The 24,665-nt window shown below is 50.6% G+C and overlaps 1 protein-coding gene across 1 annotated transcript; it reads right to left on the bottom strand.

Annotated features, from left to right (window-relative positions):
• Positions 1-6,245: 6,245 nt before the first annotated feature.
• NCF4 (neutrophil cytosolic factor 4) lies at positions 6,246-24,110 on the bottom strand. Its single transcript, XM_006194656.3, has 10 exons — positions 23,897-24,110; positions 18,178-18,262; positions 17,651-17,804; positions 15,326-15,396; positions 12,587-12,714; positions 11,174-11,231; positions 10,384-10,482; positions 8,172-8,302; positions 7,831-7,896; positions 6,246-6,620 (listed from the first exon to the last, which is right to left on the bottom strand). The coding sequence occupies exons 1-10, from the start codon at positions 23,926-23,928 to the stop codon at positions 6,425-6,427; spliced, it is 1,020 nt and encodes a 339-aa protein (XP_006194718.1). The 5' UTR covers positions 23,929-24,110; the 3' UTR covers positions 6,246-6,424.
• Between the last annotated feature and the right edge of the window lie 555 nt (positions 24,111-24,665).

Raw genomic sequence — 24,665 nt, 5'->3', positions numbered from 1 at the left:
CTGCTCCAGGAGGGCAGCTGCTTCCCTCTCCTTCCCCCTCCTACTTCCTGCCCTTCTCATCTGCCCCATCCCCTTCCTTTTGTCCATTCTTCCTTGCCCCTAAAGAAAAACCTCCAAGTTGAGGCTATTGTGAAAGTTTACGGCACTGGCTGATGGGGAAATGGAACATTAACCAGAACTTCAAAGGTGGAAAGTCCCAAAGTTTACAGCCTGGGAAGAGAGTTCCAGGACAGTGTTTACTTGGATTCCTGCCCTGGCTTTTCCTCTCCAAGGCCAGGCTCACCCATCCACAACCTCATCCCACCCTATCTTTCAGAAAAAACCCACTTTTAACACGTCCTCAGCCAGGAGGTTCAAGACAACATATTAAGGTCACATTCATGGATTGCCTATTGTAGCCTTGGGTGCTACAAAGAATAGAAGTCATTTCTGCTCAGAAAACAGGCATCCTCCAATTATTACAGAGATGGGAAATGTCACCCCTCTTGCCCCTTTTTGGAGCAGGAGAGAAAGAACTGATCAGTGTCACTTAATGCCCAAAAAGGTGCAAAGTGACCCAAGGAGGGGAGCCAAAGCTCTCTTAGCATAATAATAGATTAAGTGGTTAATTCACATAAAATGAAGCCAAAATTCCAAAAACTGGAGACTATGAATCTCCCACAGAAACTGGCTTCTAAACTTCTAATCTCTAGTATATCTTTAACAGCTTAGTGATGCACAGAAAAGAATATGTGTAACACGTATGTAAGCTATAAAGCATAACAAACAGGTGTGAACCCACCACTCACACCCAAGTACTAGAACCCATCACCAATCATTTGTATCTACCTGTCTTCCCTCCCTCCCTCCCTCTCTTCCGGAAGTAACCACTGTCCTGCATTTTGTGTTTGCTATTTTTTGTCCATAGCTTTTGAATTTTATGAAAATAGAATCATATTTTCTAAGACTTGATTTCTTCATTTAATTATGTTTCTAAAAATCATTCATGTCGTCATGTATGTTTCACCTTTGTGTTATAATCAGTGAATGAACCTACTATTCTCTGGATGGTGTTTGGGTTGATAACATTTGTGGGGGGTTATTGCAAAGAGAACTGCTGTCTCCTGGTCTCATGCAAGAGTTCATTGCTGGGTCATAAAATACATGGATGTTCGACTTCACAAAATAATGGCAAACGGATTTCCACAGAGACAATTAATTTGCATTCCTCTTATTACTACTGAGCATCTTTTCATGTATTTATTGGTCATTTATTTTCTCCTTTCTGGTGGAATACTCACTCATATTTTTTTCTCATTTTAAATATAATTGTCTGTATTTTTCTTTTTTATAGGTGGGGATTCTATATATATTCTGGATGCTAATCTTTTGTAAGTTATATATTTTTCAAATATCTTCTGGTTTTTGGCTTATCTTTTCCCTTCCATATTTTGATGAGCGGAACTTCCTAAGTTTAATGTAATCGAATTTATTAATATTTATTTTTGTTTTGTTTAAGAATTCCTTCCCTACTCCAAGATTATGTAGACAATATCCTATATATCTTCTCAAAGCTTTGATTTTCCCTCCCACAACTTAATGCATCTAAAACTGCCTTTGGGAGTTGTTTGAATTAGGGGTCCAATATCCTTTGTTTGGGGTTCCATATAGGTGAGCAATTTGCCCAAGTGCTATTCTTTGATTTTTTTTCCCTCCTCTCCCCGCCCGGTCTGCAAAGCAATTTCTATCATATAACAAATGCCATGTACATATGATCCAGCAATCCCACTTCTGGGTATATATCTGGAGGGAACTCTAATGTGAAAAGATACATACAACCCAATGTTCATAGCAGCACTATATACAATAGCCAAGACATGGAAGCAACATAAATGTCCATCAACAGATGACTGGATAAAGAAGTTATGGTATATTTATACAATGGAATACTACTCAGCCATAAAAAGAATAAAATAATGCTGTTTGCAGCAACATGGATGGACCTAGATATCTTCATTCTAAGTGAAGTAAGCCAGAAAGAGAAAGAAAAATACCATATGATATTATTCATATGTGGAATCTAAAAAAAAAAAAAAAAAGGACACTATGAACTCATCTACAAAACAGAAACAGACTCGCAGACGTAGTAAACAATCTTATGGTTACCAGGGAAAGGGGATGAGAAGGGATAAATTCGGGAGTCTGAGATTTAAAAATGTAAGCCACTGTGTATAAAAATAGATTTTAAAAATTTCTTTTGTGTAACACAGGAAACAATATCTTGTAATAACCTTTAATGGAAAAAAATGAAAATGAATATATGTATATATATGCATGACAGGGACATTGTGCTGTACACCAGAAATTGACACATTGTAAGTGACTGTACTTCAATTAAAAAAATACCATGTACAAAACAAACTGTGGTTACTTGGGGGATAGATGGGGAAGGGATAGATTGGGAGTTTGGAGTTAACAGTTACACATTATTATATATAAAGTAGCTAAAGAACAAGGATCTACTGTATAGCTCAGGCAACTACATTCAACTTCTTGTAATGAGCTGTGATGGAAAAGAAACTGAAAAAATATATATGTATAAATATGTATAATGAATGGCTTTGCTGTATATTTGAAACTAATATTATAAATCGACTACTCTTCAATTAAAAATAAGAATAAAATATGCCATATATGCATGGTATTCCTGGGCTCTCTATTCTGTTCCGTTGCTAAACTGTCAGTCCCAGTGCAAATATCATACCATTTTCAGTTCCATTGCTTTACAATAAGTCTTACTGTCTGGAGGGCATGTCTCATCACTTTATTCTCTTCAGGAGTACATTGGCTATGCCAAGTCGTTTACTCTTCAAATATAAATTTAAGAATACGTTTATGAAACTCTAAACAAAACAACAAAAGCAAAAAACTTATTGAAGTGTATTTTCTAATTAAACTCGTGGCTACCTGTGGGTCAGTGGGGAGAACTGACATCACTGCAGACAGAGCCTACATCAGCATCTGTGAATGTTGATTTTTCAGCATCGTTCTAAACGTTGGCAATTGTGTAAATGACGTTCTTAAGACTGAACTCTTCTGAGAGTGATGGAGGCTTAGACTCCATGATTATAGTGCACACAGTCTGAAAAAAAGTGTCTATTTTTGCTCAGAAATTGTACACAGACTGTAATACACAAGTCCCACTGGGGAGAAATCAAAGGAAGGGGGAGGGGGTGTGCAGAGCAGTTTTCCAGGAATGCTGATGACATCTCGCAAGTGTTTTTCTCCATTCTGGAGCATGCCTGCCCTGAGTAAGCCACTGGCACCAGGTGGTTGTTAACCAGTCAGAAAATATTTCTCTGGTTACCCACGCAGTCTTGTTTGCACAATAATGGACAGCATTTCTTATCTGAGCTAAAAAGAGGTTGGCCGCTGCTTCACATCTGCTATCTAAATGTCTCTTGCAAAATGTCTCTTCTGGCCCACGCTAACCTAGATCCGTGCAGCGAAGGAAATTCTTGGAAATATAATTCCAGTTTAGCGAAGTCAACACAAGTACAAAAATTATGTTCACCATCATTTTTGTTCATCATTTGTTCTTGCATCTCAGACTATCCCTCGAGGGCAATTGCCCTGCCTCTTGGAGCATGGACTTTAAAGTTCATGTATCTTGATGGCAAATTCTCACTTTGCATCTGTACCTGACCTCATTTCACCTTCATTATTGAAAGATATTTCACTGAGCATATAATTTTAGATTGAAAGTTATTTTCCCTCAAAAATCTGAAGGTATAAGTATATTGGCTTTGGCTGCCATTGGTGCTGTTGAAAAGTCCACTTCTCATTCAAATTGTTGTTGTTTTGCAGTCATTTCCAATTTCTCTGACTGCTTTTAAGATCTTCTCTTTGGCTTCCATGTTCTGTGGTTTTGAAATACTGTAACAAGTTGTGACCACTTCTTATTTATCCTGCTTATCAGACATGCTTCTTATCTCCATAGATTTAAGTTTTTCATTGGTTTTGAAATAGTGCATCTGCCATCTATTTAAATGTTGCCTCTTCGCCATTCTTTATATTTTCTCTTTCTGAGATTCTGATTTTTAAGAAATTTCATTCTATTGTTCATATCTCTTAACTCCATTTTCATACTCTCCAACTACTTGTCTCTCTGTGCTATATTCTGAGTAATTTCTTTGGTTTTATCTTTCAATTCACTAGCTTTCTCTTCACCTGTATGTAATATACTATCTAAATCATCCACTGAATTTTCTGTTTCAACAGATGTACACACACACATACACCTATATATAGGTACGTGTACAAGTTCAATATATAATCCATCTTTCTTTTGCCAATCTGCCTGGCCATTCTCTTTAGCTCGTTCATTTGTATGATTTTATCCTTTATTTCTTTATACATTTAGCCATGCAGTTCAATAATCTGTAGTCCCTGGGGGAGCTAAAGCTATCGTTTATTGTCACTGCCTATTCTCACTCAGAGATTCAGTGATTTTTGACTATGAGCTTTTGCCTCATCTTAATCTGAGAGACTCCTGTCAGCCTAACCTGGGGACACTTTACTCCAGAGGAGATTTTCTTCTGCTTCTGCTTGGAGGCAGGGATGCCACTCTCTCAAGATTACCTCAACCTGTACCCTCAGGCCTTGACCCAACACAACAGCCCCTGGTCCAGCCTCCCCATCTTGCCTCCCTGAGACTCAGCATTCTAACAGCAGCACTGCCTCTGCGTTGCAGAACAACCTCCCAAGGGCTGTGGGTTCTGGTCCCAGCTCTGATCATGGGGTTTTTTTTGGCAGGGGGGAGGGGAGTAGGATGGTCTATTTCTGTTTAATGTTTCTTAAACAAATGTTCTAGTGGGTTCTTACATGTTGAACTGTGCTTTCCCAAAAGACATGTTGGAGTCTGAACCCCCAGTAACTCAGAATGTGACCTTTCATGGAAATAGGGTCTGTGTAGAGGCTATCAAGTCACAATGAAATGATTAGGGTGGCCGTAATCCAGTATGACTGGTGTCCTCCTAAAAAGGGAACAGCTGGACACAGAGACGCTCACAGAGGGAAAACAATGTGAAGAGACACAGGCAGGGAGAACATCACATGAAGACAGAGGATTGGAGCGAGGCACCACAAGCTAAGGAAAGCCACAGAATGCTGAGAAACTACTGGCAGCTGGGAAGAGGCAGAGAAGGATTTCCCAACAGGCTTCACTGGAAGCCTGGCCCTCCTGACACCTTGATATCAGCCTTCCAGCCTCCAGAGCTGTGTGACAATAAATTTCTGTTGTGTGAGCCACCGGTCTGTGGTACTTTGCCATGGTGGCCCTGGCACGCCATGTCAGGAGCTGTGATGGCCTGGAATGGCATTTCCACAACACAGGGCCGAGGGGTTGAGAGGCACTGGCAGCCAGCCCTTTCTAGGGTGAAATGGCAAAAGACAGGGGGCTGAGGGGAGAGGGAGCCCCCATCTTCTTGGCTGTGTCCACCTAGAGTATCGCATCCCGAGTAGCATTTCCATCACGTGGAGCCGGGGGTGGGGAGGGGATGGGAGCACATGGAGGCTCAAATGCCACAGACTCATTGTTCTTACTGGGATTTAGGAGATTTCGTAGAATAAACGCTTCTCCATTTGCTGTATGCCCTCAGAACAATTTCCAGAGACTTTAAATGGTTGGCTTTAAGCATTTTTCATCAGTTAAATGGTGTTTCATTGGAGAGAGGGTCCACCAGGCTCCTTATGTCACCATTCTGGAGGTGACACCTGTTGACATTTTGGCTGGTTAGGAGAGAACAGCTTCAGCTCACAGAGGGAGACCCATCATTCTGCCTCCTCTTCCTCCCGGGTGGGGCCAGCATCCGCCCTTCCCTCACCCCCTGCTTACAGAGGAGACCGCAGTCACCAGGACCCAGGTCTCTGCCCCCTCTGCAGAACAGCAGATATAATAGGGCGGAGGAAGACTCTGACCCTGGTCACGCAGAGGGCCTGGCATTGGCCTGACCCTGAGGGCACCTGGGGGAGGATGACTTCCTTGAGGCCAATAGCCAGTGCCAGAAAAGGCTGCAAAAGAGAGTCGCTGGGTTTCTCCATACATGTGGACCGGGCGAGGGTCTGGGGTGGCTGGATTAGAGGCCCAAAGCCAGCACCACCCCCGCCCCTCGTCTGTATCTAAACAACCCCTAATCGATGCTCATTAATGGGTATTTTACTTCCTCGCCTCTCTTCCCTCAAAGGATACTATCTTCCCCCGTCTGGCCCTTTGACATAAAATGGTTTATTTAATCAAGAGACCAAATGTGGAGACAATACAAGCCAAGGCCAGCAGGTCCATCTGAGTCCAAACCAGGAAGTCTGTCCGTGTTCCCAGTCTTTACTGGTCTGAATCCCCTCCAAGGGCTCTTTGCCCCCGCACTGCCCGGGGAACACGGTCAGCTCAGGGGACCGTGTTGTAGACCTTGTAGTCGTCCTTCTGGGTGATGTGCAGCTTCCAGGGGAAGAGGCGCTTCTGGGAGGGGAGACTTTGGGCCTGCCTCACCATGAGCTGCACGTCCTCGTCTGACAGCAGCCGAACCAGATCCCCGTCAGCATCCTGGTAATTGAGGGCGATGTCTTCTCTCTGGAACTCCCGCCTGAGTGGGAGAGATCAGGGTTCAGGAAAGGCCCCTCAGCCTTAGGCCAAAGAGTGACCTAAGGGAGAGGGGGCGGAGAGGGTTTTAGGGCCGGGATCCAAGAATCTGGAAGAGGTCAGGGCTTGACACCGGCCCTATCATCTGAGTGGTCCAACCTCCCATTGTACAGATGGGGACACTGAGACCTGCAGGGGAGAACAGGACTTTCACAAGAAATTAGTGGCACAGCCTGAAATGCCTTGTGTCTAAATGTGATGAAGATTCAAGGACTGTTGTGGGGAAGAGGAGCGGGATTTGCTGGGCGCAGAGTAGAGCAGAATAAAGCCCCTGGGAGAGCCCCGAGTGTGGCTCTGGAGCAGAACTCCTTAAGGACTGGAACTGTCCGATGTGGGCTGCAGGTAGATGGGCATTCTGGTGACAGTGAAAAGCCATCAGGCCTTTTCTTAGGTAATTTGACAAAATGGGTCAGCAGCCTGTCAGACTTGCAAACAGCTTGATCTCAAAATTTCACTTCCAGACAAGCAATCAGGGAAGTCAGCAAATACGTGAATCACGACATTGTTCACAGCAGTAAAAAAGTGGAAGATGACTTAGATGGCCAACAGAAGAGGCTGGCTGCGTTAGTTACGGAGCATCCACAGAATGATGTCGTGAACCCAACGAAAGTAAGATTTATGGGGCTGTGGGGTCGGGGAGGGGTGGGGTGTGCATTGAAAAAATCTACATGCACATCAGCTAACGAAAGGAGGAGAATTCTCTATCTTCTTTATACCCTTCTGTGATTTCAGACCCCTCCCTTCCTTTTTAAACTATAATGACTAGGTATTCTTTTCATTGTCAGAAATGTAACAATGCTATTTCCATTCTGTAAAATCACTGCCCGTAACTAAACTGAATCCTGGGAGGTGGGAGTTGCCTGGTGGTGGAGGGCCTAAGTCCAACGTTTTGATCTAGAAAGACTTTAGCTCTAGCTGCAAGTTCAGGCTCACAAACTGTGTGACCCCGTCTAAGCCCCTTCACCTCTCGGCGGTCCCCCCACTCATCTAATACAAGGAGGAGATACCCATCCTGCAGGGCTGGGCTGTGGATAAAACAAGAAGGCAAAATAGATGTAAAGCACCCAGCACCTGAATGCGCTGTGTTCCTCCCTCTGTTCTCTTCTCCGGGGTTTCTGGTGCCCTCCCGCCCTCCTCCCGCCCCAGCCCCTCACCTCATGAGCTCCAGCAAATCCTTGTAAAGTGGGGTGCTACTGAGGTCTTCCTCCACCGCGATGTCCCTAAGGGGACAACAGGCCCAGGTGAGGACGCAGCAGGCCAGAAGGGGGACACAGGACGAGGCTGGCCATGCTACACGGAACCTTGACATCTTTACAGTGGTATGGCTTGTCTGGAGGGCGGTGGGAACCACTGCAGGCTTTTAAGTGTGTGTGTTTGGTAGGGGTGGGGGCATGCGATCTGGTTTGGGTCTTGGAACCTGGAGTGTGATATAGAGGTGAGAGTGGGGATGGGCAGGCGGGGAGGACAGGTCCCTCCCTCCCAGCAGGCCACGAACTTGATGGTGCTGATGGTGTCCTCATAGTAGTAGCAGCGCAGCCAGTTGGTGAGATCTTCCTCCTCTGGGAAGTCCTTGAGGATTTTCACGAAGGACACTGGGAAGATGCCTGTAGTTCCCCGGACAGTGCCCTGAGAGGGAAAGAAGGCATTACCCTGTCGGGGCCAGGAGAGGCAGCGGGGCCATGCCTCGGGACCCTGGCCCCTTTATAATGATGGGGAAAGACAGATGAGGTCTGGGTTCCCTTATGCAGAGGGAGGAGAAAAAGTGGGCAAGGTCAGTAAGCTGTTCATCCCGAGCTATCCATTTTAGAACAGGTCAAGACCTGAACTTATCCAGAAAGCTGCTTTTATCTCATTCATTTAACCACGCACTCAGTCATTCATTCATTCTTGAGCACCAGCTCTGGGGCAGGCTCTGGGCACTCAGAATAGATCAAAGTCCCTGCCTTTCCTTCTGGAGCTTCCACTATGCGGGAGGGTGACAGACAGTGCAGAGATAAACGGGTGAACTTTGTGGTGAGTCAGAGTGTGGTAGGTGTTCAGGAGAAAAATAAAATGCGGGAAAGGGTGGGGCCCATTCATTCATTCATTCATTCCATGGATACCACCTGCTCTAGACCAAAAAGCCAGAAATCTCCCTCCAGCCAGGCCTCTCTTCTAAAGTCCTGTCCCACATTCTCTTAATCATCTCGATCCTATGGAGAGACACATTGTTTACATCCCCTTTTACAGATGGATATACTGAGGCTGAAATAGTATATCCTCGCTCCTCCCCAACCCTCCCCTCAGTCTGAGGCCAGGAGTTGGCCAGCATACTGATACATAGAACTTTCTAGAAAACAAGTCAACAAACGTTTCCTGTTTCTGGAGAATGCCCCAGCAATACCCCCAGGAAGCTCTTAGGGCTGTTGAGTGCCTGAGACGGAGCTCCAGGACTAAGATAAAATCAAAACTGCCAAGTTGGTGAGACACACGTTGGGTCCTCGCTGCTCTCCAGCCCCTGGACACCAGGGACCCTCCCCTCCCCTCAGTGGTCCCAGGACCCCTGGGCGCTGGCCCTGCCTCAGGACCTGACCCACAACCTCCTTCAGACACCCGCTCAGGAACCCTGAGAGAAGGAGATCTTTAATAACAACTGGACTTAATCCAAAAGGCTGGCACCAGGCCAGGGCTTCCCACGCGGTGCCCTTCCCCCCGTCTCCAGTCATGAGCCCTTGTATGGGCCACGCTGGCTGCGCAGGGATGTGCAGTGACAAAGCATGACCAAGACAGGTTCTGGCTTCAGAGCCTCATTAAACTCCCCCAGGGGCCCCGGCACCGGCCGGACACCTCACATCCAAGCTCTCTGCGGGCTGAGCCCTGAATAGCTGCGCCTCCTTTAACCCTTCCTGGAAAGCTATTAAGAAACAGCCAGTGTAATCTCCATTTACGGGAAAGGAAACCACGGGGTTGAGCAAGGGACCCAATGTCGCAGAGCCAGCTAAAAACAGCGAGGATGTGACGCCAGACTCCAGAGGCAAGCTCTTCCTCACTCTCTTCACTCGCTGCCCGCAAGGCAAGGAACATTACCCCAGACGGCAGATGGCGTTTCCCAGCTGGGCGTGATTTTGCCCCTCAGGGCCAAATGCCTGGGGACACGTTTGACTGGTGCAGCTGGAGGGGTGCTACTGGCATCTAGTGGATGGAGGCCAAGGATGCCGCTAAACATCCTGGGACGCTTAGGGCAGCCCTGCAGCAGAGAACCGCCTGGCCCCACATGCCAATAGTGAACAGGCTGAGATTCCCTGTCACAGGAGATTAAGACCAAGAAATTAAACTCGGAAGGATAACTGGCTTGCCCAAAACAACCGTTTGTTGGGGTCAGCACCAAAGGCTCCAGAATCTTCTGCACCAGCCACACACAACTGTATTTTCTCAGGCTTCCCCCATCCACCTGCCCAGATCTCCAGGGCTGTCTTTGAATAAGATCTCTTCCCTGGGACCTTCTCAGATCCCTCCTCATTCTCTGATTCCCCACCAGACTCAAAGCGACCTCATTTCCAACTTACCTCCAGCCTCAATTCCATCCTCAGCTCCAAACTTGCCTCCATCCTCACCTTCATCTTTACCTTCAACCTCACCTCCATCCTTGCCTCCATTCTCCCTTTACCCTCCATCCCCACCTTCAACCTCATTTCCATCCTCATCTCCTTCCTCACCTCCAGCCTTACCTCCAGCCAGTCTTTATTGATCCGACTGCGAAGGAAGATCACATCTCCAACTTTGAAATTCAGCTCTAGTTTGCTGTTCCCGGTAAAGTCAAACAGGGCCTGGGGAGAAAAGCAGAGTAAGGAAAGAAGGAGGAAACATTCACTGAGTTCCTAAAGAAGTTTTTTACATACTTCAGTGTCTCATTTAACAGGTGAAGAAACTGAGGCTCAGGGAGGATGAGTGACTTGTCTGAGGCCACTCTATTTGTTAGTGGAGGAGCTGCATGTAGAACCCAGTTCTCCCTGACTCTAGAATGGGTGCTTCTTCCTGTTGGGATGAGCATGAGAGAGAAGGGTCTAAACTCTCTGGATCAGGCAACTTCCCTGGGCCCCAGGCCTCACTGGGGACTCCAGTGCCCCCATAACTCCCAGGGCACTGATCACACTACTTTTAAAAATCCATTTCTAAGTCTGCATCCCTGGGGAGCTTTGAGCCCCTTGAGGACAAGACCTTGTCTGAGTCACCTCTGAGGCTTCAGTCCCCAACGCGGGGCTAACCCAGAACTTATGGAATGAATAACTGATGGATGTATTCCCCTCTGCTCTAGTCTTGTGCCCGTCACATCCCCTCCGCTCAGGTGGCTGGGGGCCTCAGGTGTCCAAGGCTGAAGCTGTGGGTCATTCCTCCCTCCGGTACCCAGCCCCATCCTAGGCACACGGCAGGCGCCAGCAGGAAGGGTTCAGTGGCTGAAAGGTGGAGCCAGGCTGCAGCCCAGGGGTGCTGTGGGAGGGCCTGGCCCAGCGGGGGTACCTCCGCTCGTGGAGCTGCCATGCGGTCAAAGCCGGCACCTTGTGGGGACTCAGTCTTTCTGTGGAGAGAGAAGAGAGGCTTGTCATCCCTCCTGGTGCCCCCCAGGGTCCACTCCCTGCTTTTGTGCCCAGAGGAGGCCCTCAGCAGCAGCAGGAAAGGTGAGGAAAGGAGAAGGTATTAAAGAGGCAGCTATGTGGGATTAACAGATACACACTGCTATGTGTAAAATAGACAAGCAAGGGTTTACTGTACAGCACAGGGAACTTGATTCACTATCTTGCAATAACCTATAACGGAAAAGAATCTGGAAAAAAAGTATATACATGTATAACTGAATCACCTTACTGTACACTTGAAACTAACACAATACTGCAAATCAACTATACTCAAAAAAAAAAAAAAGGAAAAAATGCAGCTACACTTACTTCTCTGGCCAGCACACTTCCCCTCGTTCTCACGGCCCTGGACGAGGGATTGTATCCCTGCTTTGTGGACCACGAATCAGAGGCTCAGGAAGGAGGCGGGGATGGGGAGACACACTTGTTTAGTTCTGTAGCTTGCCGACTCTTTCTTATTACTCCCCACATCAGACCTCTTAATTTTTCAGCTGAGGAAATGGGCTTCAAGAAGTGCCCTGCTCTGCTCCAGGAGCCAGTCCTGCTGTGAGGCACGGCTGGAATTCAGGCCACGCCTGCCTGGGTGCAGAGGGGAAATAGCCAGGCACCACAAGGGCAAGGACACTCAGAGACCCTGGCAGGAGGAAGGAGGGAGGGGCTTGGCTGGAGGGCGGGGCTCGGGAGCGCTGTACCTGGAATTCTGAGCAGCCTCACATTTGGAAGCTCAGCTCTATTTCAGTGGCTTGGATTTTCGATTATTTTTTTTCTTGTTTAGGAGGGGGCTGGAGGGAGTGGCGGGCTCTTTGGAATAAGGGAGTGAGCAGCAGCATCCCCTAGGGGTCAGCATGATACACTAGGAGCCACAGCAGCCCCATGGAACTAAAACTCACCAGGGATGAGGCATTCCCAGAGATGCTGGGAGGACTGTTTGCAGACAAAGTGGCTCCCAACCTCTTCCCCACTCCCTACTCTCTCCAGGCACTGAGTCCTTAGGCCATCCCCAGTGGTTGCTGTGGCACCAAACTCTCCCCATCATTGGTCCAGGCCTGTCCTCCCGTTCTTACTGTCACATATCAAAACACACGCACTGTCTGTCCCTGTAGGACCAACGCTTGTTCAAGCTCACCTAACAAGCCAAACCACCCTGTAGTGCTCAGGGATAGACCTGGTCTCTGTTCCTTCTCTTCTTCCAGGGAAAAGAAGCGCCTTAGCAGCAAGGACCTCTGGGACAGAGCACTGGTTAGGGGCAAGTGGTCCAGGGCTCTGGCCGGCAGGAACGCAGGGACTGGTCACTTACACTTTCCGGGTGCGTGGGCGGAGCCGGCGGAGAGCCTGGGGCACCTGCTCCGAGTCGTACGGTGACTGGTAGAAGAAGATCCGGACATCCTCATCCATCAGCACCCAGATGGGCAGGCTGAGGAGGTGCTGCGTTTGGGGAGGAGGCAGCGCATGTGGGGTGGTCAGCAGAAAGGTCCCGACATCCCAGTCCAGCTGCTCCATCCCCTTGCCCCAAACTGGTCGCCGCCTCTCTACTAATGCTTCTCTGCCTGATCACAGAAACTAGACATATTTTCAACCCTCAATGAAATGATGGTAACATTTCACAAGACTTGCCCCTGGGTTCAAGGTCAGGAGGGACCCAACTTGCTTAAGAACAGTTCATTTAGAAAAAGACGCAAAGGCCTCCAGACATGACAGTAAGGTGATGATGGGTAACGTGATGTGGTGGTGGCTGTCTACGCCCTGCACTGAGCGTCACTGTGTGACCTCGCTCCATCTGACAATAACCTAGGAGTGAGGGCCAGAGAGGTGAGGGGACCTGCCAGGGCCACACAGCCTAGCAAGTGACAGAGTTGGCCATCCTGAGCCATCTGCCACCAAGGCCCATCCCTGAGGTCAAAAGGAGACAATAGTGAAGGAGGGCTCCCCTAAATAAATCAAGTTAACAATAATTGGTGGTATTACAGCCTAAAGCCACTTCCTGATACTTTATCTCATGTCACACTTGGGGAAACTGCGGCTCAGAGTGAGAAGGTGCCTGGGCTGCTTGGCAGAGCCAGGAGGCAGTGGGGTCAGGACTCTTGGTGTGATGCTGGTTATACCTACCACGATGCAAAATCCTCAGGCTGTGAGGACAAAGATACCCAGAACCTGGTAGGGTCAGTCCCCCCAGGCTGCCCACTACACAGGTCCCCAGGAGCCCCGTGGTTGGCTTTGGGGGCTACAGCTCCAGAGGCACTCAGATCCCCTCAGAGAATCCCACAGGAACAGCAGGATGGGGAGGGGCTGGGAACTCCATCCCAGAGGAACTGGAAATGCAGAGCCTGGAAGAAACATGTCTGTCCTATGGGCAGAGGAGGAGGGGCGGTGCAGCCCAAAGGTGGATTTAAAGGCACAGACAGAGCCAGGCTGTGCCCGGCATAGAATCCCAGCTCTGCCGCTCACCTGCTGGGAGACCCTGAGCAAATGTGCTTCTGTATGCTCGTTAATAAAATGGGGATGATAGTATCTCCTTCGTGGGATTGTGTAAGGATTAAATTAAATACGTGCACAGCACTTAGCACAGCGTCTGGCACCCAGCAAGGGTCCCATCCAGGCTGGATATTATCATTGCTGCTGTCACTTTTATTGCAACCCAGAACAGTGGCCAAGAGCACAATCTTGGAGTCCCAGAGATGTGGGTTCAAATCCCATCCTAACTGCTCTGTGACACTGAGTGAGTGACTCTCCCTCTCGGTGCCTCCATTCGCTCATTTTAAAATAGGGATCAGAGTATTGAACTCACAAGCTACTGAGGGAATTAAGTAAGCCTATCCATTTATCCAACAAATGCGTATCAAGAACCTCCTGGTTGCTTGTCAGAGCACTCCCCATAGTTCCAGCAATTGTCATTACCACAGCAGCCATATTCTTCGTGAGGACAGAGGTGAGACCAGTGGGTAGAAATTACAGGGAGTCAGGCTTTCCTAATAGCTGTCGAACAATGGACAAGTGGCCTGGGTCAGGGGTGAGCTCCCCGTCTCTGAATGTTTCAAGCCCAGGGTTGGGTTACCATAGCAGATTCCTGCACTGATTGACCTCTGGGCTTCGAGAAACCCACCCATACACAGACAGGCAGATTCGGGATCCACCAGGTTGCTGGTTGCTAAGACCAGGTGTGGAATAAAAAGCTCCAGCTCCACAGCCCCTCCTCCCTCCCACCAGCACCCACTTCCCTCTCCAGACCGGCTGGAGGAGAGTGGAGCCTCCAGCCACCCTGCAGGAGCCACTGTCACAGCGCCCCCTGGAGGGGAGATGCCGCCAATGCTGGAGCCCACAAGCCTTCCCATCCTACCTCTTCTCAGCCCAGAGCCCAGGATTCCTGCAGCCACCTCCTCCCTCCGCCCACCTCTTCTGCTCTCCTCCTGCTCCCTCACTCCACTCGGAGTCATAATCTCTCACATTCTGAAAGCAGGTTCACAGTTTACAAAGCACTTTCCTGTCCTTTTCTCAATAAATCCCAACATCACTCCCCTCCTGTGAGACCAGAGAGCTGGGAGCACTGCCCTGTTTCACAGGGGAGAAAACCAAAGCCTAGACAGAATAAGCAATTAGCCCTAAGTCACCCAGTCAATGTCAGAGCAAAGACTAAAGAGACTCCTAGCGCGGTGCTCTTTTTCCGTAAGAGTAGAAGAGGAGGGAGAGGAGTCTGCGAGGATGACTCTGGGCTATGAAGAAAGCTTCCCTCCCCAGTTTCCTGAAGTTGCCATCAATCACGGCTTGTATGCCTCTAGTGACGGGGTGCTCACTACCTCGTGAGGCACATTATCCCTTTTTTGCACAGCTCTAATTGGTGAAAGGCCTTTCCTGACCAGCCTGGTTTCTGCCCTTATGATGCTCCTTCCTTTGTGCTCCTGTCTCCTAAGGATGCCAACAGTTTACAGGTTGGGGAATAAACAAGGGCATCCATCCAAGGCCCAGGGATGGTACCTGGGCCCTCCGTGTCTGTAGCACCCCATGCCCTCCTCATTGCCACGTGGTCTGGCACCACTGTTACCTTCATGTAGGCGTTGAGGGCAGGTATCCGCGTCTCAGCGATCTCCTGTTTCACACCCATGTAGACTTTGGCTGAGGAGATGCAAAGAGCTGTCCTGAGAATCTGGCCCAAGAGTGAGGTCTCTGGGCTCAGAGCTGCCCACCCAGGCCAGGAACCCTCCCCACTGGCTCAGCGCTTTCCCCCCACATCTTTCCACAGCACTGAAGTGGCCACCATCCAACCTGCATTCTCTGAGTGGTACTATCGCCAGCTGGTATTTGTCCTGTTTTAATTGTTTATTTACCACCTGTTCCTACACACACACATACACACACACACAATTCTTCGCTCCAAGAGAACAGCGTGGCTCACAGCTGTATCCGCATCACCTAGGACACTGGTCCTCACCCTTGGCTGCACGTTGGTGTCACCTGAGGAGCGTTTAAAATCTCACTATGCAGGACTCATCCCAGAACAATTCAGTCAGAATCTCTAGGGGTGGGACTCGGGCATCAGGATTCTTTAAGTCTCAGGATACTTTCAATATGCTGCCAAGGTTAAGAAGCACGGCGTAGGATAATGCCCAAATCAATAAATATTTGTGGAGTGGATGGTTGGATCATTCCTCAAAAGCAAGGCACAAACGGGAAAGTGGTGCGGAGGGATGAATTAGGAGTTTGGGATTAACAGATATACACTACTATTAAAAATAAATAAAGCAACGTAGACAAGGTAGAGTGTTTGTGAGGAAAGGAAGACAGACGGCAGCTGATCAAAGACAGATGTCCTCTCCAGGACCCTCAGGCACAGGCCCTGGGGGAACCACCCCAGAGAGCCCCCAGGAGGGCCAAGGTGAAATGGGTCTGGCTCTCGCTGCCCAGTGCCCATGAGACACACTGGGCTGGTGTCTGGCGGTGGCAGGGGAGTGGCATCAGAGATCTGGGTTAGACATTGAGGGGTTAGTGGCAAGAAAGGGGCAGTTAGAGTCACTGGCACAGGTCAGACTGTCTGGGAGAGGGGGAGTGAGAAGACAGATGGAAGACGATGGTGCAGAGGACGCCCAATTTCCAAGGAGCAGCAGAGGAGACAGATTCTGTAAGAAGCTGAAGGAGCAGCGGTGAGGTTGGAAGGGAATTGGGAGACACTGGTGCCATAGAAGTTTGGAGAGAGCTTCCCGGAGGGAGAAGGAAGACTTCGAAGATGAGGGCTGGGATGTGGCCATGGATCAGTGAACAGGTCACCATCCAGAGGGAACTTCAACGGAGGAAAAAGAGCTAAAACCAAGCTGGTGGGTTGAACAGAGGCTGGGAGATGCTTTGGTTAGACAGCAAGTAAAGATTTATCATCAAAGAAGGAGAGATCTTTGAGGGCCCTCGGGGCTCAAGGAAGCTTGTGGCCGGAATGCTCACTTCCGGCATGTGTTTGTTTAAAAATGGAAGAGAACCTAGGCTGCTCCTGTAGAAGCTTGGCAGAGTCAATAGACAAAGGAGAAGGTGAGTCTACAGGGAAAACGCGGAACAAGATGCCAGGGGAAAGTGTGGAGCCTGGAGGAGAGGCTCATCTAAGGGCAGGAGAGACCCTCCTCCCTGGCACCCAGGGACGAGGGGGGTTGTGGAGTGAGGGGACCAGTGAGGCCCTGGGAGACAGCTTCCTCCCCGGGGCTGTATGTGGGGAACCTCAGGCATTTGCTAAGGCAGAGAGCAAGCTGGAGGCGGGGTTTAGAGCCTGGAAAAAAGGAAGTGTCTGCCCTTTGTGTGCAGCCTGCGGAGTGTGGCGAGCACAGCCAGACCACCCTACACCCCACTCCAGGGGGACTTCCTTCTGCTGAGCTCATGAGAGCTGGCCTTGAGAAGCCAGGGATTTGGGCCTGGCCAAGGTGCGTGTTAGCTGGGAAGGAAGGCCAGGAGGCAGAGGGTGAGGGGGGACTGTCCAAAAGCAGAGTGTGTCGCCCACAGCATCCCAGCAGAGCAGGAAGGAGGGGGAGCCCCGGGGAGCTGGTGAGTCAGAAGGCAGTGCTCACGGAGGGGCCGGAGGGAGGCTGGAAGATGAGTCTGTGTGTTTAATAAGGGAGACATGGGAATTGGTGGGGGCCGATGCACTCCAAACCTGGCCTCAGTGGTGGACGGCTGAAGCAGGGCAGCCGTAAAGGTCATCGGAGCACAGGGGGTCAAGGACTCTGAGGCCAGAGAGCTAGAGGTGGCAGCGCTAACAGGCAGGAGGGGAGCCATGGACTAAATGAACAGTTTTCACATGCACTAAAATAGAAGCACGAAGGGCATCAGCAGAGCTGGGAGGAGAGGCAGGTGGATGCAGCTCTGTCCTGGGGCAGCCGGCCGGCTGGCCTACCTGGGAGCGTGGGCAAGATGCAGGTGAAGGGGCTGGTCTTGTTCTCCGGCCCGAAGCGCTCCTCCAGCTTGCTCTGCAAGGCATAGAACTGGCGGTAGCGGCGGTAGATGAGGTACTTGGCTCCCCCTTTCGTCTTCACCTCGATGACAAAAACCTAAGGACAGAGGATGTGGGTGGGGCCTTGCAGGCCAGGGGCCCAGAAAGGTGGTCCAGAGGTCTAGGGTCAGAGCAGGGCTTCCCGACCTTGGGATTACATGTGGGGCCGGGCAATTCTTTGTTGTGGGGTCTGTCCTGTGCACCGCAGGGCGGGAAGCCCCATCCCTGGACTCTACACTCTAGACGCCCCACCCCAAGTTGTAATAAACAAAACTGTCTCAGGATATTTACTGCTGAGCATCCCCTGGCAGGCAGAATCGCCCTGTTGAGAACCACTGGGATAGAAGTGAAGCAATGAGAGAGTTGGGGGTTCAGAGGTCAGAGGGTCAAGGTTCAGAGGCCAGAGGGTAAAGGTCAGGTGGCTCTCTTACGAAGTAGCTGGTGAAGCCTCTCTTCTCCTCGATGTCGGCGATGTTGGCTGAGATGGCAATGTCGTCGGGAAGCTGGTCAAAGTCGCTGAGGGAGGCAGAAGAAATCCTGGTTATCACCCTGCTGGGTTCGGTGTCCCCTGGGGGTGAGGCCGTGTGCAAAGGGAACCAAGGTATATCCGGGACCCCCCATCAGACACCCCTCTTGCACCATGACACAGACCGGACGACCTAGACAGTGAAGGCACTTGGAGTCGGGTCCATAAGTCAACCGCCACGTTAGAGTCTAGCAAATCACTTTGCGACTGGGTTATTCATCCGGGAACAGTGTGTCAAGCATCCCCCCCTCCATATCAGACCCTGTTCCAGGCCCTGGGTCACAGGGATAAACAAAGTTGTTGACACACGTCTTGCAGAGAGAATGGCTCATTATGTCCAGATTGGGGAAATCCTCACAGAGGAGGTGACATTGATCCAGGTCTGGTCTAGAAGGCTGAATAGGAGTCTACCAGGTCAGACGGGAGAAGGGGGAAGACCTTCTGGGGAGAGGGCCTTCTGGGCAGAGGGAACAGCATGTCCTGAGGTTACGAGGTCCGAGCAGTGGGCCCAGGTCTAGGGTGGCTGCAGTCTCATGTGATCAGAGACTGAACAGGAGGATGAGGCCAGGCTGAAGAGGGTTTCCAGCACTGAGCTAAGGATTTTTATAGGCAACTGGGAGCCACATAAGACTTCAGAAGAGAGTGGAAACACAATAGGATCCTGGCTTTAGGAGGTCAACTCAGGCAGCCGGTGGAGAGGAAATGAGGACAGAGACTAAAGGGACAGAGCACCACTGGGAGGCCCTGAAGTGGTCCAGCTGAGAGAGGATGTGAGCCTGCGCCTGACAGTGGGGACAGGAGGAGAGGACAAACATGAGGGACACCACCCTTGGCAGACACTGTTCCATTTTTGTGTCCCTTGCTTCCTCCTGCTAATCAAGCTCATTTCTATTCAATGCCTAGCCCCAAGTTGATAGATCAGGATGGGTCTGAGTCAAACATAATAATCCCATTCTTGTTTCCCAGCCTCCCTTGTAGCTAGGAGAACCATATGACCAGTTTTGGCAAATGAGACCTAAGAGCAAATCTGCTGCAGGGGCCGCTGGGAGAGCGTTTGCTTTCTTGATCCAGAAGGATGGAAAAGGCTAGCATGGTGTCCTCCCCTTCCCCATTCTGTCTGCCTGGAAAGCAGGTGTGACATCTGGACCTGCAGCAGCCATATTGCATCCATGAGGCAAAAACATGAGCATGATCACAGGAGTCTCTGGGATGCTGGTCTTGAAGTCACTGAGCTGCAGAACCAGATGAGGCCAACTGCTAGACTTCTTGTTATATGAAAGCATAAGCCCTTGTTTGTTTCAGTCACTGTCAGTTCCTCTGTTCCCTGCAGCCTTATGCATTTCCGACAGACACACTACTAATTTATGAGTTATTCTTGAGTTGTGACCGGCAGGGTTTGGGGACTGTTTGGATGCAGAGGTGAAAGAAAGGGCAGTGTCAAGAGTGATACTCATATTCTAATCAGGATGGGTGGGAGGGGAGCTGGGTTGATGGACTCAGTTTGGGGCATGCTAATTTGAGAGGTCTCTTGGGCACCCAGTTATAGATCCAGCAAAAGCTGGTGTGTGGCTCTGGAGTTCTGCAGTGGTGGGGTTGGGAGGAGGGGGTCTTGGCTGGAGCAGGAGAGATAAGAACCATGTGCCCAGTGACTGGTGGGTAAGACCCCCAGAGAAGAGCAATCAGTGAGCAGAGAGGGAAACTGAGAGGGACAGATGGTGGGAGAGAAAACAGCCAAGGAGATGGAGAAGGAGCAGCGAGGAGTGCAGCTGCTTGTGAACAGAGGAAATAAGAAGCAATGGTGACTGCACTGTTGCAGCAGTTGGGAAACAGGGTGGAAGCTGGGGGCAGGGGCTGCCACACCCAGGCCTCAGAGCTGGCGGGGCCCTCGGGAGACATCGGGTTTGAAGTCTCCACACCCAGTCCCAGCCCCTGCTGGTCCCTATGTGACCAGGGCTGCTCGGGAGCGTGGGCTGCCTCAGAACTCGCCAGGCTGCTGCAGGAGGTGATTCAGGGTGGCAGAAGCGGGCAGAGGAAATCCCCAGCACTCCCAGGGCAACGTGCTGGCCGCTGGTAACCTCCCCACTCACTTTCCACACACGGCCTTGCGGTAACCCCCTTGGGAGAAGCTTCCTCCTCCACTTTCTCCCCTGAGACGGTGCATTTCATGAGTATTTCATCTGCAATCGGATGCGAGTGGGGCAGGAAGGAACCAGAGAGGTAGAAATGGCCCTTCACAGGGAATCAGGCAGGTTGGGTCATAATAACTGCAGTTAACTATTTCCTGGGTGTACATCAAGCACCAGGTGCTCTTCTAAGACAATGTCACCTTTTTACAGGCAGGGAAACTGAGGCACAGAGGGGCTAACGAATTTGCCCGAAGAAGTCAAGAAGCTAGAATATGGCTCCAGAATTTTGTTCCCAAACTCTGCTGCACTGGCCCTGGTTGGAAGCTTCTGGCAGCTTGCTGTGTGAACACAGATAAATTCCCAGCCTCTCAATTAACAGATACACGTGGCTACATATAAAACAGATAAACAACAAGGACCTACTGTATAGCACAGGGAACTATAGTCAGTTTCTTGTAATGAGCTGTAATGGAAAAAAAATCTGAAAAAATATATATAAATATATATATATATATGTATACCTGAATCACATTGCTGTGGACCTGAAACTAACATTTTAAATCAACTACACTTCAACTAAAAAATAAGAATTAAAAAAAAATCAATTAAAAAAATCCCAGCCCCTCTCAGTTTCTCCATCCGAAGAAATAATAAAATCACACACCCTTGTTAGCCCCGATTGTAGCTCAGACACTGTTCTAAGAACATTGGGACATGGCCTCTGCCTTCCTGGGTCTCATGGCTGAGCGCAGGAGTTGGACACTAAACAAATAATTATGTAATTTCAGTGGTCACAGAAGCCGTGAAGGAAAAGCACATGATGTTTGTAGCTACAACAGAAGCCTGGCCATTATATTCGCTCAAAGGATCAGTGAGGCTGTGGGCAAGAGAGCACGGCAAGCAGACACTTCTAAGATGGGGGTGACATTTGTCAAAGAGAGAAGCAAGATGCTGTGCATGTAGGAGGGCAAGGCTCTCTCAGACCGAAGGTGGTCAGGGAGGGCTTCCCAGAAGAAGTGGCACCAGATCAATGGAAGAAACAAAGAGGATTTGGTCCCAGGATGACAGCAAAGGAAAGAGTGAGGGCAAAGGCCCCAGTCGTGCAAGAGGGGGCACGTTATGAGGGATGAAGCCAGCGAGACAGACAGGGTCTGCTCACAGAGGGCCCTTGTGCCTCGCCCTGGGGTGGTGGGGTGAAGGGGTTATGTTGGGAGGGCATCAGCGGGCCTGTGTGTCACAGAGCAGGAAGGCACAGGTGAAAGATGAAGACCCAAGTCCCCGCTCTGCCATTGCCAAGGTCAGCAGACTTGGGAAGAGTCCTCTCTGTGCTCCAGCCCCTTCCCCACTCCAAAATGGGGACTGTAGAAGTAGTTACATCCTCGGAAGGTTCGGAGGTCACATCTGTAAAAGCACAGCTGGAGAATTCCCATGAGAACAGGGGTGCTGCTCACTGCTGCATCCCCAGCGCCCAGAACAGCACTGGTAGGCGCTCCACCCAGTGGCACTCCCTGCATCTGCGTTTCAGCAAGTCCGCTGGTAGGCTTTGTGGGAATGACCTGGCTGCCTGGAGGAAGGGAGGGGTCCCTGGAGCCAGGAAGCTGCTGCACTGGGGCAGGGCGAGGACAGGGGTGCAGCAAACCCAGCTGGAATCGACCAGCCGCTCCCCTAGAGACCTGAGCCAGGACCCCTCCAAGCTGAAGTCAACTCAGGGCCCAAAGGCTTATGTTGTTCATGAGAAGTCCATTTTGGAGCCTGGATAAGAGATGCTGAACGAGGGGCAGAAAGACCACGGGGCGACAGCCCATTCAGGTTTTGTGCCTCCTGCATACAGTAGGTGCTCAAAACATGTTTGTTGGAAGCAAAGTCACTATCCTCGTGGCAGTCATTGCCATCTTAGACGTCTCAGGTCTTAGAAAGTCCTGCTGCCGAAATCCACCAACCTCCATCGGATCCTCCACTTCTGCCTCAAGCATCGAGGGACCACCTTCAAATAGACATCCGAGGCGCAGGGAGGCCAAGGGACCTCAGGGCCTGGCTCTCTGCCCCCGTGAAGGAGGGGAACAGGGTGCCTTTCTTCTGTGAAGGAGCAAGGGTGGCTGAAGAGGGATGGGGAGTGGGAGGGAGGGAACCCACTGTCCAGGTGGCCAGCTCTGGGAATCCCCTGTGTGGCCCATGTGCCCTGAAAACAGGAAGTGCCACCAGCCTCAAACAGCAGCTGTCTCCCGGAGGCTCGGGCTCGTGTGCCGGAACAGCGTCTGATGAGAACCTGTGGACCAGTGGGGCTGGGATCTGGTGGGTCGACCTCGCCCCGGCCCCCAGCACCGTCCTCCGTGGCTCTCGAAGCCATTCTTGATTCACCCTCCGAATAGTGATTTCTGCTGCCCCTGCCTCTGTGCATACTGACAAGCCTTCCTTCTGCCATTTGACCCTTGGGAATTCCACCCCAGGCTCCACTCCTGGCGCCAGACTCCACCATGGGCCCCTGCTGTTCACTTTGGCCCAGGCCAGCCTGACCTATCTCCGGTGACCCTCCGGGTAACCTCCACACTGTTAGCACTCTCCTTCCCTGATGTCACCTGCTGTTCCACTCCAGGAGGGAAGGAGCCAAGCCCTGTGTCCTTGGGTTCCCCCAAAGCTCAGAGTACAGGCCAGGCAACAGAGGACATACTCAGAAAAGACCTGAGAAACCACACTAGGCCCTGGCGAGGCTTGCTCCAAGCCCCAGCCTTGCCTCTCACTCCATGTGAACCCGAGTAAATATTTTATTCTTCCTGGGGCTCAGTGTCCTCATCCATATGATGACAGGATTGGACTAGAAGGATCTAAGGACATTTTCCAGCTCAAAGATCCATCCATTCATTCATTCATTCATTCAGCAGCATTTACTGAGCACTTAGTCTAGGCTGGCATTGCTCAAATCCCCGGAGGGTACAACAGAGATCAAAAGAGACAAACTGTGTGGAACTTGCTTCTAAGGGAGGAGCTAGTGATAAAGAAAACAAACAAGTGTGTATAAAATATTATGCCATAGTGTAAGGACTCGACAGGAAAAGGAAACATGGCGAGGGTTCAGAGGGAGCTGTCAGGGAAGGCTGCTTGGAGGAGGTGACATTTGAGCGAAGCCCTGGATAAAAAGGGAGAACGAGCCAGATTCTGTGACTCTGAACAGAAGATGAAAAGCCATTACTGAGCAATGCGGTGCAGCGAGGCCCAGCTTGGGCCCCAGGACACCTGAGTTCCCCATCCAGACTCCGCCATCCACTTGTGCGTGACCCTGGGAAAGTCACTCCCCCTCTCTGAGCCTCTTGGTCTGTGCGCTATTCGGAGTTTCCTCAAAACAGTTTTAAGAATCTTCATTTCTGAGTATTTGGGTTCTGACTCATCTCCAGCCCCTCAACTTTTGACATCGATAAGTGTTGAGGGAGGGCCGGCCTCCATCCCCCGAGGCCTGTCGGGAGCAGTGAGGAGGCCCTGGGAGGGAAGCGCCCCCACACTCACCTCTCAGCCCGCAGCTGCTGAGCCACAGCCATGGCTGCCAGTGGTCCAGGGGAGTGGGTGGCAGAGGGTCTCGCTCAGCTGGACCCAGGCTGAGTTCTCCTCTCACTTCCCTCCAGCCCCCCTGTGTCTCAGCTGTGGTCCCAGGAGCCTCCAGGAGCTGCCTTTGGGGAGGCCCCACCCTGGCTCCTCTTGATTCTAGAAGAGGCTCCTCCTCCCGGCTCTCAGGGTCTGGCCTGTGGCCCGCACTTCCTCTTCCCCGACCCAGCTGCACCACAATTGGGGAAGTGCCCACCCTCTGACGCTGGGTGTGCAGGAGTCCAATGATCTGGGGGCTTCAGGGACTTCCTCAGTGTTAGTTCTTGGTGCCAGGCCTCGGCTGGGCATCACAGAGCCCCACTCCCATCAGAGATGGGGTCCCAGTGCTGGCTCAGCCACCAGGGGGACTTACAACCTTGAGAAGTCATTTCACATGCACCGGCTCATCAAACTCAACCCCCACGCCCTCACTGCCGAGACTTTGCCAAAGCCATTTCCCAGGCCTGGAGTGTTGGCCTCCACCTTGCCTGCCATCCCTCAAGCCCAGCTCAAATGCCACCTCCTCCAGGAAGCCTCCCTGGTTCTCCAAATTTGGGTGGTGCTCCTGGGCACCTGTGCCATATTAGGCTGTGAAGGGTGGTTTATGCTTTTGTCATCTCCTTCTCCTGGAGCTCCGGGCTGTGCTTTTCTCATCCCTAGGTTCCCGGGCCTGCCGGGGCCTGGCACAGCCAAT

This window comes from Camelus ferus, chromosome 12, assembly GCF_009834535.1.
Source record: "Camelus ferus isolate YT-003-E chromosome 12, BCGSAC_Cfer_1.0, whole genome shotgun sequence".
Classification (NCBI taxonomy): Eukaryota; Metazoa; Chordata; class Mammalia; order Artiodactyla; family Camelidae; genus Camelus; species Camelus ferus.
The sequence above is the reverse complement of the archived record's forward strand: the minus strand, read 5'-3'. Positions and strand labels throughout refer to the sequence as shown.